Source organism: Canis lupus, chromosome X (assembly GCF_011100685.1).
Source record: "Canis lupus familiaris isolate Mischka breed German Shepherd chromosome X, alternate assembly UU_Cfam_GSD_1.0, whole genome shotgun sequence".
Taxonomy (NCBI): Eukaryota; Metazoa; Chordata; class Mammalia; order Carnivora; family Canidae; genus Canis; species Canis lupus.
The window spans coordinates 66893651-66910332 of record NC_049260.1 but is presented as its reverse complement, the minus strand read 5'-3'; the positions used below and the strand labels follow the sequence as shown (position 1 = coordinate 66910332).

At 35.1% G+C, this 16682-nt stretch overlaps 1 protein-coding gene and 1 non-coding gene across 4 annotated transcripts in view; both read left to right on the top strand.

Annotated features, from left to right (window-relative positions):
* CHM (CHM Rab escort protein) overlaps positions 1 to 16682 on the top strand; it is a 244230-nt gene that overhangs the window by 178888 nt on the left and 48660 nt on the right. For all 3 annotated transcript variants that reach the window (XM_038587820.1, XM_038587819.1, XM_038587821.1), the window contains 3 exons: positions 5021 to 5125; positions 5730 to 5793; positions 13833 to 13929. In XM_038587820.1, the coding sequence (XP_038443748.1) occupies positions 5021 to 5125; positions 5730 to 5793; positions 13833 to 13929 (266 nt within the window). The remainder of the gene's footprint in view (positions 1 to 5020; positions 5126 to 5729; positions 5794 to 13832; positions 13930 to 16682) is intronic.
* Positions 2584 to 2646, top strand: MIR361 (microRNA mir-361). Its single transcript, NR_049403.1, has one exon. It is a non-coding gene; the product is annotated as a microRNA mir-361 (primary transcript).

Here is a 16682-nt window from a genome sequence, read left to right as displayed (position 1 = left end):
CAAAGGTTGTGAATCTTTGGTTTTGTCTTCACACTGTTTACATGCACAGAATACTTCCATTGTCTTTCCATCCATTCAGCCATCCATGCAACAAGTATTAGTTGTTTTTGTGTCCCAGACACTAAGAATATAGCCAAGAACAAGACAATCATGGTCTTTGTTCGTATGGAGCTCAGAGTCCACTGGGGGACATTAAAGAAAAAATAAGTGAATGAGATAATTACACATTGAAATCTTTCACTCTGCAGATGTAGCTCTGCCCCTCCCTGTGTAAAAAGCTTCAGTGTCTTTATATCACTTCTGAATAAAGTTGTAAGACCCTTTTATATGACATGTGAGGCTATAGGATCTGGCCTCTGCCTGCCTCTCTAAGCTCATCTCTCTTCCCTCCCTGATTCCATTTTATTGTTATTTAACACTAAACTGTATGTGGTTTCCTGTACTTTCTTATTTGCCTATGTACTCCTTCAAATGCTGCCCTTCTGCCTGAAATGTTCTTATTTGCTTGCTTAGCTAGTTTTCATCCTTTAAAAGCAGGTAATGTTAACACTTTTCTCTGAGGAGTATTCCCTGATATTCCACCTTTGCCTCCTAAACTTAGATATCTTCCTTTAGTAATCTCATGATGTCCTGTCCTTATTTCTTATCCCTGGACTTGAGCATTGTCTTATAATTGCCTGTGTCTAAATCTTCATTACATTGGGAGCTCCTTAAGGATATTTTTATTCTTAAATCTTAAAACAGTTTTTTTATTTAAATTTATTTTTTATTGGTGTTCAATTTGCAACATATAGAATAACACCCAGTGCTCATCCCGTCAAGTGTCCACCTCAGTGCCCATCACCCAGTCACCCCCACCCACCTTCCCTAGTTCGTTTCCCAGAGGTAGGAATCTTTCATGTTCTGTCTCCCTTTTTGATATTTCCCACTCATTTTTTCTCCTTTCCCCTTTATTCCCTTTCACTATTTTTTATATTCCCCAAATGAATGAGACCATATAATGTTTGTCCTTCTCCGATTGACTTATTTCACTCAGCATAATACCCTCCAGTTCCATCCATGTCGAAGCAAATGGTGGGTATTTGTCGTTTCTAATGGCTGAGTAATATTCCATTGTATACATAAACAGTGCTTGGCACATAATTTATGCCATAATTTACCTTTAGACAAATGAGCTACTGACTTGCTAGCAGTCCATTATCTTATTAAACACAAGTATAAGGCAGTAGAGATGAAGAGAAGAAGCTAGCTTTAAGAGATCTTTATAAAGGGGGATCAAAAATGAGTAGATGAGATACAGAAAGAAAGTTTCTAAGCTAGGGAAACTAACTGCTGGGCATGTCATTACATGAGATAGATACTCCAAGAAGGGAAATAGGTGAGGAGTCATGATGAACTCAGTTTGGGGTATGCTATGTTTAAGAAGGGTTTGGAGTCTGTCCAGAAAGGAATAGATAAGACACAGTTAAAAATATGAATACAGAGCTTGGGATTGGTCAGAACAGAGAACCATAGATTTGGGGTTATCTATCTGTTAATGGTATTCCAAACTACTGGAGTGGATTTTTACCCAAGAAAAATGAATGATAAGCATTTTGGAATGGTTTTATTGAAGGGGTAACATTTGAAATAATGTGTTTTAGAAAGCATGGAAGGGCATAATGAATAGAATTATTTTGTTTCCTTCAATGATTGGGGATCTTCTAACTTTCTTAATGTGTTTTTTATTTTTATTATTTCATGTGATTTCTGCATTTCTTATCATACAATTAGTTGGGATATTCTGAAGATCATAAAGATTAGATACCTGTTATAATGTTATAGTTCTCTTCTGGGTTGAATTCCAGATAAAGTTTACATCTTGCTGAGTGTTTTCTTCCTTATCATTTTGCTTTGTCACTGAACCAAGAATTGAATAACTGTTGTGATTTGTTGATTTAGAAAACTCAGCTCTAGAAATGTTCTGTCTGGCCTCAGTGAGTCTTATGATCAGCCTGGTCCTTGTGTCTGTATAATTGAGAACTCTATCATGTTCCTTCTCAGTTTAATATTTATGAGGCTTAGCAAGGCCCTCAAATCCAGAATGCTGTTAATATTTAATGGCTTTCTCAGGTTTATGTGGAAGGGTGTTTTAATGTCTCTGGCAGTACTCTTTCATTTTGCTGTTTTCCATTATTTAAATGCCATCAAATTTTTTATATTAATCTTTATAATACGAAGTCTAAGTTTAGGTCCCAAATCAATCTGCTTTTCTTCATTGTTCTCCTAATTAGGCCTAATATATGACAGTAAGGCAAATATCTTAGGGGAAAACAAATCTTTACTCCTTACTTAAACATGCTTTGGTTTGAACAGCCTTGCTCAGATCTAGAGCCTTAGTACATCTGAGTGAGACTATCAGATGAGTTGTATTACCATCATCTACCAGATTGGGCATATGTGATCATCACATCAATTTTTGCAGAAATCACCTTTTTTTTTTTGGTAGCAATAGCTCTTGACTTTTCTCTACCTAGCACAGACTAAAACTACAACAATAGCAGTGGCATGCTCGACAGTGATTCTTCCCTGGGACTTGGGAGTTTATCAGAATCTCCAGGGGTACTTAAAATTTGAAAAAGTCCCCCAGGTGTGATTCTGATTTGCTCCCTCTTCCTCTTTCTCTGAGAATCACTGTTTCATCACTGTTTCATTTCTAGATGAAAAAGAAATAGGCACATTTATTAGTATATTGACCTTGCATAATTGAACTCCCTAATCCCCATGCACCCATACTTCCTTTTTGAGTGGTACCAGTAGTTCTTTCTAATATCAATAACTTCTGAACCCAATTTCTACCTGTCATCAGGTGTAGCTACCACCAAAGCATCCCTGTTAGTGTTTAGAAGCCTGTAAAACAAGGAGTTGTCCACTAGCTTGAGGGCTAGTTGAATGGTGTGATTTATTTAAATGGGAGTCCTTTGCAAAGACTTAGACTAGAGTCCAGGATGTATACTACCACCACTCCCTCACCCCCACCAATTTTATTCCAACATTTTACGATGAAAAGTTTTAAATCTACTCCAATTTTGAGAGAATTTCAGGATGAATATTTATATATCTACAACCTAGATTCTATAATTAATATCTTATTACTTGTTTAATCATGTATCTACCCAAATATTCATTCCTCTATCCATCCATTCACCTTTTTTAAGGATTTCATGATAAATTCCAGATATCAGTACAATTTCCCCTAAACACTTTGGCATACCTTTCACTAATAAGAGTTTAATATTTATTTATAGTCTTTTCTTTTGATGTAAAATTTACATACAGTAAAGTGCCCAAATCTTAAGTGCTCAGTAGCTTGAGTTTTGATAAATGATAAATCTGAATATCCCAAATCCCCTTCAAGATATAGATTATAACACCCTTTTTTTTCTGCCCAGATTATTCCCTCTTGACTTCTATAGTTTCTGACTTAAAGGTAAGAAAAAGGCTTGTCAGTGTTCCGGGACAAATAGGGTTCAGTTTAATGATGGATCAGCAGATTTCTGCATTGCCTAGAGTACTTTGTATTTTAAAATATATGTGAATGTATTAAAACAAGATACTGAGTAAGTAAGTTTTCAGTTTTTAAATAATTATTTCGGAAAATACTATATCTAGGTATAAATACCTTATATCTATTTAGCTAAGTATTTTAAAAGGCAAAAGCTCTAGTTTAATGAAATGTGAGGACATATGCATAGAAACAACTGGGGAAGAGAAAGGAACTGGAGGTGAGATGGGAAAAAATCACATAAATAATAGTGTAATATAACATATATTAATATGTAGTTAATTGGTTAAAATATATGTATATCTAACATCATGAGATATCACAGTCTGTCTTGACAGCAGTGGCATGTAATTTATTCAAGAATATCAACATATCATAATCTGCCCTTAGGAAATACACATTCAATTCTTCTCACTGTTGGTCTTGGGTGTTCATCATTTTATTTTTAAGCCTTTATGCCTGGTAACCATCTCTTATTTGGCTTATTTTTAGAGTGATGTAGCATATTTTAATTTATATAAGTGTATTTAAAATACGCTATAAGTTTGAAATTATTTGCTCACATTTTTTGAATAACATACAAATGTATTTCTAATAAAATAGTTCTGATCCCAAAAGGAGAAGCTGTGACAAAAGTAAATTGTGATATTTTCATAATAAAAAGATATGACAAACATGCAGGCATTTGCATGTCATTCCTGAAATATTGCATACTGGCTTTGTCAGTACTGGTAAGTCCATTTCAAGGATGTTGCCCTTAGTCCATTAGTTTGGATAATGAGCCCTATAAAGTACATTTATAACTTTGGCACTGTAAGGAGATGGATTCTAATTTTCATCCTTGTATCTAGACACATTGAAAGAAGGTCAATGGAGGATTCTATATGATTCATTATCCCAACACATACCATATGACAGAGACCTGATAATGTCCGTGCATAAGTGTTTTCCTTATTTAGAAATAGCACTTGAAAGAAATCTTTTTGTGTTCATCCTTTGAAGTAGAAACGTATTAAGAGAAGCTTTATCCCTCTTTTTTTGTTTAAAACATTATCACATGTGTGACCAGATAGCTGTTCTTAAACAAAAGAGAAAATAACACTTAACAAAAATAATCATTTTCTTAGATCTTTTAAGGGGGAAAAAAACCATTTTCTAAACAAAAGAAAAGTTTCTGTGTTCCAAAACATTAGAAAGCTTATGCTTATACTATAATAGTTGTACTACCATTATTCTTATTAATGGCATTGAAAATAAATATTTAAATTCTATTCCATGCTTATAAAGACTTCAACATAGCAACAAGAAGATATATTCTGTAATTTAGTGTCAATTTTATGTCAAAATGTGAAATTGTATGCTGTTTTTAATTTTGTCTTCCAAGAAATTGGTTTTAGATTCAAAATTGTAGGTGATTAGTTTTCAATGGTGTAATCATTAATGAGAACTTTTTTGCTATGTTTATCTTCTTTGTAGATGTAAAGCAATCATAGATCAGTTTGGTCAGAGAATAATCTCTAAGCATTTCCTTGTGGAGGACAGTTACTTTTCTGAGAACACATGCTCACATGTACAATACCGGTAAGGCACCCCTCCACCCACTGTCCAAGGGAAGGTGAAACATTGGAAAATTTACCTGTGTAATTATATGGACACTTCTGTATAACTGTGTTCTTAAAGTTAGATGCAAATATGTATCAAACCAGATGTATCCAATATATCCACTGAGTCTGATTGTAGGGGAGTCCAGTCTAAGTTTGACTCATTAGTATCAGCTGGGGTTTGTCTGAAGGTCACATACCCTTCTTTCTTTTTTTTTAAGACTTTATTTATTTATCTGAGAGAGAGAGAGAGAGAGACCGACCACAAGCGAGGGGAGGGGGAGAAGCACACTCGCCACTGAGCAGGGAGCCCCATGTGGGATTATGACCTGAGCTAAAGGCAACTTAACTGACTGAGCCGTCCAGGTGCCCCTACATATCCTCCCTTCAATGAGCCAAGAAAAGGTTAAGGAAGAGCTTAACTTGATTTGAGGAGGCAACACTTTTATCATGACTTAAATCTTTGAAATATGCCTTCTGGTAGTTCTATAACTATAAATGTAAGTTTATAACTATATATGAAAATTATTTATATAACTATAAATGGAATCTGAATCACAGATTAACTGTTTTGTGCATTACAGGCAGATCTCCAGGTCAGTTCTGATTACAGATAGATCTGTACTAAAAACGGATTCAGATCAACAGGTAATTTTAGTCCTGTACTTTTTAATAAATGTTGCTAACTTAATCTACATGGTACTATGTATAAATTAATATTGGTGAAATAAAATATATTAAGTCATATGTGCTAATGTATTTAATGCATTTTTTAAAAAATACATAATGGCAATTTTGCAATAACCTTGGTTTCTCGAAGATTTCCTTCTAGCAGAACAAATAATTATATCTTATGTAACAGATTTATTCTATGGAAATTGGACTAAGTCCTAGTTTTTGACAGCTGTTCTATAAAATTGAAAATATATTGTTATGGGAAGAAAAAGAGTATCCCCAGAGAATACATTTAAAACTCTAGGAGGAAAAGGCTTTATGGTTACCAGCCCTAGCACAGTAGTGGTAAGGTAACCATTAGGCCTGGTGTGAATGAGTACCAGCACACATTTCTGGTTCTAATTTTTCCTCATCATCGTTGTTCCTTTCAGTACCTTCTTCCTTCTCCTCACTGCCAATTCTGTAGGAATGTCTTTATGTTATGGTTTTTTCCTTAGTCTGAACTCCTAAATTCCAAAAGTATGCCCCCCTTCTCCTGATCATATTATGCCATGACTGATAAAATCAGTTTACTTGGTGTGACTGTCAGACCTTTTCTATATGCTAAAAATAGATTCCACAAATTCCTTAAGTTAGAAGCTTTCTGATAATAGAATAAATGTTTGCTATGCATATGAGCATAAATACTTTTATTCATTCAGTAAACAATGAGTGTCTTCTACATGTCATCCAGTGTACTAAGATCTGAAGACAGTGTTAACAATGATAGCATCTCTGTCCTCATAGCTTGGAAGATACAGATATATAGAGAGAAATAGCAGCTAGAGTTAAGCATGTGTGGGCAAGTGTGAGCAAGGACTGGTACAGAGGCTTGTACAGGATTGTAGTGCTCATCACAGTGTCCTATAATTGCCAGTTAACTTGTCTTTATCTTCCAGTAAACTGTAAGCTTTGTGAGTATGTTAAAGAATGACAGGGAGGCAGAAAAGAGAGAAAATAGAGACAATTCTGTAGAAGCTGAGCTGCGAAGAATAAGAGATTATGGGTGTACAGTAGCATTAATCTGCCACTATCCTTTCAGCTCTTCCAGTCTTTTACCCAGACCCACTCTGTTTATTGACCTGTTAAGAGACCTACAATTCCTTGTCCTCTCTTTTTCCTCCCAGTTTACCAGCTTCCTTCTGCCCTCTTCCTTTTCCATGTTTTGGACCCCTTGGTTAATGAACTTAACCATGAAACATCTTATGAACTACCCTTCCAATACCTTTAATTCCCATGAAGCCATGCTCTTCCACTGCACTCACAGAAGAAAATTCTGTCCCTGGATGAGGCTATAATCTACGTCTGGATTACAGAGGAATACATGAGAAAACTACACAACCAGACAGACTGGCACTGCCACAGAGTCAGGGTTACCAACCTCATTCATCTGAATGCTACCTACCTACCACCAGGTAGGTGCCTACCTGGTGCCTCTGATAGCTCCCTGTCACTTTCCCCTCAGTACCTAATCCATATCTTTACTATTCTACCCATCCTTCTCCCTCTGAGCTCTTCCACTTCACCCCCTGCTTCTTTGAGAAAAGCAAGGCCACCTACTAAGCGCAGTGGCCCTTGAGCTCCTGCCCCACCACCCGCAACTAATGGACATGTACAGAGACTAATGAGGGGGCTCCCCTCCCTGTCCAAGGCCAGCAGCCCCTTTCAGAAATGCTCTTCTCTCTCTCTCTCACACACACACACACACACACACACACACACACCCCTACCCTGTATGGCTGTTCTGTCTTAAGGCTTTCCCTTGCTACTGCCACCTTCCCCTCAACCTATACACATGTATTAGCATTTTCTGTTTCAAAAACAAACAAAAAAATACTCCTTTGACTTTGCCCCCATCTCTAATTGTATCCAATCTCTCACCTGCTCTTGGTCAGCATTTTCAAGATAGTATCTGTACTTGCTGCCTCTAGCTCCTTACCTCTCATTCATTTCTAGGCCTGGCTTCTACCTTCACATTACTACCACCATTTTTCTTGCTAAGCTTATTAATAACTATATGATGGTTAGGACCAGAAGACATTTTTTGGCTTTTGTCTACTGGGTCTTTTCTGGTACATTTCACAATGTTATAATTTGATTATTCCCTGTTTTGACTTCCATGACACTGTGCTGTCCTGATTCTCCTCATAACTCTCTGGACATTCCCTCTCTGTTTCTTTGGTGGGCTCTGCCCTCCTCTTAAATATTGGGGCTCCTCAGGGTTCTAACTTCAGCCCACATTATCTCTTGTTCTGTGCACATTTACTGCTTAACTCCATGTACTGTCATGGTTCTAACTGCATAAATGTTGGTGACAGCCATTTTTATATCTCCCAGCAATGTTGGCCAAACTTCCTGATAGATGTCTATCCCAAAGGCCTCTCAAACTGAACATACTCAGAGCTGAATTCACCATCTTCCCTCTCAAAACTGTTCATCCAGCGCTCCCTACCTTCATGAATGGTGCTGACGTCCTTCCAACTAACAACTTTTTACTCCCATCTCTGTTATCCCGAGCCTCCAGGTCCTCTCATTGTACTTTCTAGAAGTTGCTACAATCTACTTTTCCTCTCAGTCCTTATTCTCACTGCTCTAGTTTCAGGACTTATAATCTCTACTTTCTAACTTTTTGTTCTGCCCCACATCTTGTCTCCTTCAGATCCATCCTCTGCAGAGCTATCAGAGCGATCAATCTAAAATGTACATTTGGTATACTTTTCTTTGTTTCCTACATGGCTTTTTTCTTCTTTTTAAATTTTTGAAGCATATATAATGAGACTTAAATGGAGGAAAAAATAGGTATAAGTCTAGATAAATTTTATGAAAGTGGCATTAGAGGATTGAGGAAATTGGCTTTTGATGACTTTTATTAATCTCTATGAGATTTAATATCTTCTCAGAGTTCAGGACACAGAAGTTACTGTGGTAGGGGGTTACTGATTGTATTTAAATTCTTAAAGATTAGACATGATGGTTGTAGGAAACAAAAGAAATACAGGCATACCTCAGAGATATTGTGAGTCTAGTTCCAGACTACTGTAGTAAAGCAAATGTCACAATAAAGCAAGTCAAATGATTTTTTTGGTTTCCCAGTGCATAAAAAGTTATGTTTACACTATGCTCTAGTCTATTAAGTGTGCAGTACAGCATTATGCCTAAAAAATGTACTTACCTTAATTAAATATTTTATTATTTAAACAATTCTAACCATCATCAGAGCTTTTACTAATTTGTTGGTGGAGAATCTTGCCTTGATGTTGGTATCTGTTGATCAGGGTGGTGGTGGTCAAAGATTTGGATAGCTGTGACAATTTCTTAAAATAAGACAACAATAACCTTTTTGTATCACTTGACTCTTCTTTCATGAATGGTTTCTCTGTAACATACAATACTGTTTGGTGACATTTTACGCACAGTAGAAATTCTTTGAAAATTGGAGTCAATCCTACCACAATCTGTTTTGCTTTATCAACTAAGTTTATATCGTATCTAAATCTTTTGTGATCATTTCCAATATCTTCACAGCATCTTTGTCTTAAGTAGATTCCGTCTCAAGAAATACTTTCTTTGCTCATCCATAAGAAGCAACTCCTCACTTTTTAAAGTTTTACCATTAGATTGCAGCCATTTAGTTCCTTCAAGCTTCACTTCCAGTTCTTGCTATTTCCACCACATCTACAGTTACTTCCTCCACTGGTCTTGAACCCCTCTAGGTCATTCATGAGGATTGGAATCAACTTCCTCCAAACTCCTGTTAATGTTGATATTTTGACCTCCTCCTATGAATCATGAATGTTCTCAATGGCATCTAGAATGGTGAATCCTTTCCAGAAAGTTTTCATGTTACTTTGCTCATATCCATCAGAGGAATCACTGTATATGGCAGGTATAGTTTTAAAAAATGTATTTCTTAAATAATAAGACTTGAAAGTCAAAATTATTCCTGGATCCATAAAATGCAGAAAATATATTGTGTTAGCAGACATGAAAAAAACATTAATCTTCTACATCTTCGTCAGAACTCTCGAGTGACCAGGTTCTTTGTCAATGAGCATTCGTATTTTGAAAGGAATCTTTTTTCCTGAGCAGTAGGTCTCAACACTGGGCTTAAAATACTCAGTGAACCATCTTGTGTTATTCAGGCTGTGTTGTTCCATGTACAGAGGACAGGGAGAGTAGATATAACATAATTCTTTAAAGGCACTAGGATTATTGTAATGGTAAATGAGCATTGGCTTCAACTTAAAGTCACCAGCTACATTAGCCTTTAACAAGAGTCAGCCTGTATTTTGAAGCTTTATTTTTTTTTTATTATTTTTTATTTTTTTATTTTGAAGCTTTAAAGCTAGGTCTTGACTACTCTCTAGCTATTAAAGTCCTAGATGCCATCTTCTTCCAATAGAAGACTGTTTGATCTGGAAAATTTGTACCTTAGTCTAGCTACCTTCATGAATTAACTTAGCTACATTTTCTGTATAACTTGCTACAGCTTCTATATCAGTATTTGCACTTCTGTTATGGAGGTGACTTATTTCTTTAAACCTCATGAACCAACCTTGGCAAAGCTTCACTTTTCTGTAACTTTTCTTACCTCTCTGAGCCTTCATAGAATTAAAGAGAGTTAGGGTCTTGACTTGAATTAGACTTTGGCTTAGAGAATGTTTTAGCTGTTTTGATCGAGACCACTGAAACATTCTCCATATCAGCAATATGGCTGTTTCCCTTTCTTATCATTCTTATAATCATTAAGGTAGCACTTCTTAATTTCCTTCAAGAACTTTTCCTCTGCATTTACAACTTAGCTAACTGTTTGGCACAAGAGGCCTAGTTTTTGGTCTTTCTCAGATTTCAATGTGCCTTCCTCACTAAGCTAGATTATTTCTAGCTTTTGATTTAAAATGAGACATGTGCGACTCTTCCTTTTACTTGAACACTTAAAGTCCATTATAGGGTTATTAATTTGCCTAATTTCAATATCATGGTGTCTCAGAGAATAGGGAGGACCAAGGAGAGGATAGAGACTAGGGAATGGTTGGTTGGTGGAACAGTCAGAACACACAAAACATGTATCAATTAAATTTACTTTTCTATATGGACACAGTTCATTGAGCCCCTAAAAAATTACAGTAGTAACATCAAAGATCACCATAACAAATATAGTAATGAAAAAGTTAGAAATACTGTGAGAATTACCAAAATGTGACATAGAGACATGAAGTAAGCAAAATGCTGTTGGAAAAAACCAGTAGACTTGCTCGATGCAAGGTTTGCACAAACCTTCAATTTGTAAAAATAAATAAATAATTAAAAATGTAGTGTTGGCGGAGTGTAGTAATGTGAAATGCAATAAAACATGGTATGCCTGAACTTAAATGTTGGTGCAGTCCCTAAGATACCTTTCCAGCTATACACGTTTTTAGTCATAATCGTGACTATCGTACAACATTAGATGTATGTTTTAGTGGCTCTTCTCTCTTTAAAGTACAGCATTTTGTATTATGGACAGCTAGTAGCAAAAGGGAGTTAAGAGGAATATGAAGAACACAGTTTTTGAGACCTCTTAAGCCCAAAAATACACTTATGAGTAATATAATAGTAGAATAATTAGGGTTATTAAAAGAATTTCTGTTTTGAGAACTTGTAGGCATTTCCTGTGTGGGCTCTCAATGTGACATCACCAGTCAAAATCTAGGCATTTAGTGCTCACAGATAAAACTGTAAATAGGACTTTACGCTTTGGCAAGTATTTTATATATGAGAGGATATAGTTTCTTCAGATTGAAGATTAAATTAAGAATTCATTTGAAACTTTTGGTTTTATACAGAAACATTGACCCGATGGTCATTTAAAGTTGTAAGTATAAAGGCATGTAATATATTAGCAGTGCCTATAGTATATCAGTATACTGCATATCAATAAACATTACTTAAAAATAATTTTCCAAAAAAAATAATAATAATTTTCCATTTTACTGTATACTCTGGGTTTCTAATTTTATTAATGGAATCCTGGAATTAATTTGAAGACATTCATTTTCAAATATTTTGGTATATGTTCAGCTATACTTTGTTATATGTTGACTTATTGCTTTGCTTATTTCAATATCTTTGAGACTTGTGACATTTTTAAATTGTAGTACTTTGTTTTTTTTTTTTTTTTTTTTATTATTGGTGTTCAATTTACTAACATACAGAATAACACCCAGTGCCCGTCACCCATTCACTCCCACCCCCCGCCCTCCTCCCCTTCTACCACCCCTAGTTCGTTTCCCAGAGTTAGCAGTCTTTACGTTCTGTCTCCCTTTCTGATATTTCCCACACATTTCTTCTCCCTTCCCTTATTTTCCCTTTCACTATTATTTATATTCCCCAAATGAATGAGAACATATAATGTTTGTCCTTCTCCGACTGACTTACTTCACTCAGCATAGTACCCTCCAGTTCCATCCACGTTGAAGCAAATGGTGGGTATTTGTCATTTCTAATAGCTGAGTAATATTCCATTGTATACATAAACCACATCTTCTTTATCCATTCATCTTTCGTTGGACACCGAGGCTCCTTCGACAGTTTGGCTATAGTGGCCATTGCTGCTAGAAACATCGGGGTGCAGGTGTCCCGGAGTTTCATTGCATTTGTATCTTTGGGGTAAATCCCCAACAGTGCAATTGCTGGGTCGTAGGGCAGGTATATTTTTAACTGTTTGAGGAACCTCCACACAGTTTTCCAGAGTGGCTGCACCAGTTCACATTCCCACCAACAGTGTAAGAGGGTTCCCTTTTCTCCGCATCCTCTCCAACATTTGTTGTTTCCTGCCTTGTTAATTTTCCCCATTCTCACTGGTGTGAGGTGGTATCTCATTGTAGTTTTGATTTGTATTTCCCTGATGGCAAGTGATGCAGAGCATTTTCTCATGTGCATGTTGGCCATGTCTATGTCTTCCTCTGTGAGATTTCTGTTCATGTCTTTTGCCCATTTCATGATTGGATTGTTTGTTTCTTTGGTGTTGAGTTTAATAAGTTCTTTATAGATCTTGGAAACTAGCCCTTTATCTGATATGTCATTTGCAAATATCTTCTCCCATTCTGTAGGTTGTCTTTGAGTTTTGTTGACTGTATCCTTTGCTGTGCAAAAGCTTCTTATCTTGATGAAGTCCCAATAGTTCATTTTTGCTTTTGTTTCTTTTGCCTTTGTGGATGTATCTTGCAAGAAGTTACTATGGCCGAGTTCAAAAAGGGTGTTGCCTGTGTTCTTCTCTAGGATTTTGATGGAATCTTGTCTCACATTTAGATCTTTCATCCATTTTGAGTTTATCTTTGTGTATGGTGAGAGTGGTCTAGTTTCATTCTTCTGCATGTGGATGTCCAATTTTCCCAGCACCATTTATTGAAGAGACTGTCTTTCTTCCAATGGATAGTCTTTCCTCCTTTATCGAATATTAGTTGCCCATAAAGTTCAGGGTCCACTTCTGGATTCTCTATTCTGTTCCACTGATCTATGTGTCTGTTTTTGTGCCAGTACCACACTGTCTTGATGACCACAAATTGTAGTACTTTGTATCCGCTTTTAGCCATTATGAATAATCAAAATTAATTTAATATCTTTTTCAAATACCGGTGTATATAATTCAGAAATAATAAGTCATAATTGAACCCTTTGAAAATAAGTGAGGAATTAAATATTAAAAATATTTGAAATAAAAAATATTTGAAATATTGTCTATGAATTATATGAATGCAATATATATATGATTTATAAGTATGTAAATAATGCAGAAATTTGATGTTCTGACACATGCTCATGTTACATGTTTCAAATTCTGTTCTAAGTTAAATACGTATCAGCTAAATCTTTTCAAACATTAATGGAGTTTGAAAAAAGACACTCAATTTGAAAGTTAACTACACTGTAATGATAGAAGAATGAAAATGAAATCTACCAGCTATGTCTAATATTTTGTTTCCACTTTTTAGATTTCCATTTTGACAGTGCCAGGAGAGGAACCAGGAACTTTTGCTGTTCGAGTCATTGAGTTATGTTCTTCAACAATGACATGCATGAAAGGCACATGTAAGCACAGTAGAATCTAGTTGTCTTGTGTGTTTGTTTAGGTAGTAAAGGGGGGCAGCCACTGATAAAGTTGGGTTCTGTTTTTAGTTTTGCCATATATTTTTGTATTCACATTATTTATTCACACACTTTATGTTCATACAGTAAGTCATTTTATACATTCCCCTTGCCTCTAATCATTTTTGTGGCTAAATCTTCATAGGCACAATTTATAAACCCTCCAGTGAAAGAATTTCTGTGACTTTCCAATTCTTTCTATAATTTTACTTAAGCTTATTAGAAACCTACTTTCACAAAATTTATTTTCTTTACTACTTATTTTCTTTGCTTTTCCTTAGAATTCTTAATCCAGTTCATGAATTTCTAAATATGTAAATCCTCTATTTTTTTATGACTCTAAAGTTAGGTACTACTTTATGTTCTTTTACCAATATGTATCAAAATTTCTGTCTCTAGCACTGTCAGATATCATGTCTTATAGAACATATTTCTTAAAGATGCTTCAGTAAGTAGAAATCAGCAAGGATACCTTAGATATAATTATACCTAAACCTAAACTATGTACCATAGGAATTACAAAAAAGCAGAGGGTGGTATGCCTGATTTGAAATGTTTATAACCTTATTGCACACCTAATAGAACAAGATGGTATTAACTATGTGCAGTGTATTCTGCTAGACATTTCAGGATAGGTAAAGATGAGTATGACATAGATCTGACCTTAGGGAACTCACAATCTAGTGCAACAAATAAGACACACAAAAGTAGCTGTAAGAGGAGAATATGAAAGTACCACAAGAGAAGTACTAACGAATAGTGGACTGTAGAGATTCATAGGAGGGAAGCATGTTAGAATTTTTAAAATACTGTAAACTTATATTAAGTTTTATTCAGACCATCATATGAATTATGAGAAGTGGAAGACTAATCTGGTTTAGCATAGTCCATGAAGACATGACTATGTCTTCAAGTGTAGAACTACTACTTACTAAAAGATATCAAAAATACGGTTAAACAGAGAGAATTGGGAGCCTGTTGCCAGCAGGAAGAATGAAGAAAACTTGTCCCTTTTTGCCATAGTCCTAAATTTCAGTTTGAAAAGTAGCTCATTGTTGGTTTTCACCTTTTATAGTGATTTTTTGAATTAAATAAATTATTACCATGACAATTACCATTATTTTTCCCTATTACTTATCTTGTTTTTTCATGTCTTTTTATCTGTTCTAGTATCTTGGATACAATTACATTTGTTTTATATTTGTGAATATTTTTTGTAAATTTTTATGAATTATTTTTCTGTATGAAATGTTTTTGTATATCCAGTCTAATAATACATACTATTGACAATTTGAAAGATGTACAAAAGAAAAGTAAAACTACGATAATCCTTTTACCCATAGATAATAGACACTTGGTGTGTGTTTCTTTATCTTGTTTTTTTATAAGTGTATACATGCATATTTCCATAAATATGCAATGCTATTTAATATATTGTTTTATACTCTACTTTTTAAAAATACTTAATACAATAGTCTTTTTGCATATCTATGATATTTTCAGTGATTGTGGATATGCCATTTTTATTTAATCCCATGTTGTTGAGATTAAGAGTCTTGAAGATTGTTACATCATAGTCCTATAAGAAACAGTCAACCTAATAAACAAATATTTGTGAAATTCCATTATTTTTAAAAAATCTCTTTGTATTGGGCAGCCCAGGTGGCTCAGTGGTTTAGCCACCGCCTTCAGCCCAGGGCGTGATCCTGGAGACCCGGGATCAAGTCCCACATCAGGCTCCCTTCATGGAGCCTGCTTCTCCCTCTGCCTGTGTCTCTGCCTCTCTGTCTCTCTGTCTCTCTGTCTCTCTCTCTCTCTCTCTCTCTCTGTGTCTCTCATGAATAAATAAATAAAATCTTTTTTTAAAAGAAGGTATACATTATAAAAAAACTTTGTGTGGAATTATTGGGTCAAAGTGTATAGGTTTCTTTATTTTGCAGTTATAGATTCATAAGTATTTGTTAAGATAGAACTGAGAAGTCCCAGGTACCCTTCACCCAATTTTTTCCGGTAGTTCTATTTTACCAAATTATACTACAATATCAAAATCAGGAGTTTGATATTGTTATAATGTGCATATGCAATTTCATCACATGTGTAGATTATTGTGACCATCACCACAAGGATCTCCTTAGTATTACCCTTTTATAGCCATAGCTATATCCTTCCCTCACAACACTAGCTACTTAATCCCTAGCAACCACTAAGCTGTTTTCCACTTTAGTAATTTTGTTGTTTTGACAATATCATATAGAATGAATCATACAATAGGTAATCTTTTTTCTTTATTAAATTTTTAAATTTTTTAATTTAAAACAATAAATAATCTTTTGAGTTTCTTTGTTACTGAGTATCATTTTCTTAAGGTTCACCCAGCTTGTTGCATGTATCAACAGTACATTCCTGTTTATTGCTGAGTCTGTGATAAGTTGTGCTTCCTTCTGGCCTCCATGGTTTCTAATAAGAAATCTGCTGTTACCCAAATTATTTTCCCTGTAGTTAATGTGTTACTTCTTCCCTCAGGCTGCTTTCAAGATTTTTCTTAGTCTTTAATTTTTAAAAGTTTTAATATGATGTGTCTTGGCATAGATTTCTTTGGAATTATTTTATTTGATATTTGTGCAGCCTCTTGAATTTACAGGTTTATGTCTTTTACCAAATTCAGAAACTGTTCATCCTTTATTTCTCTGAATACT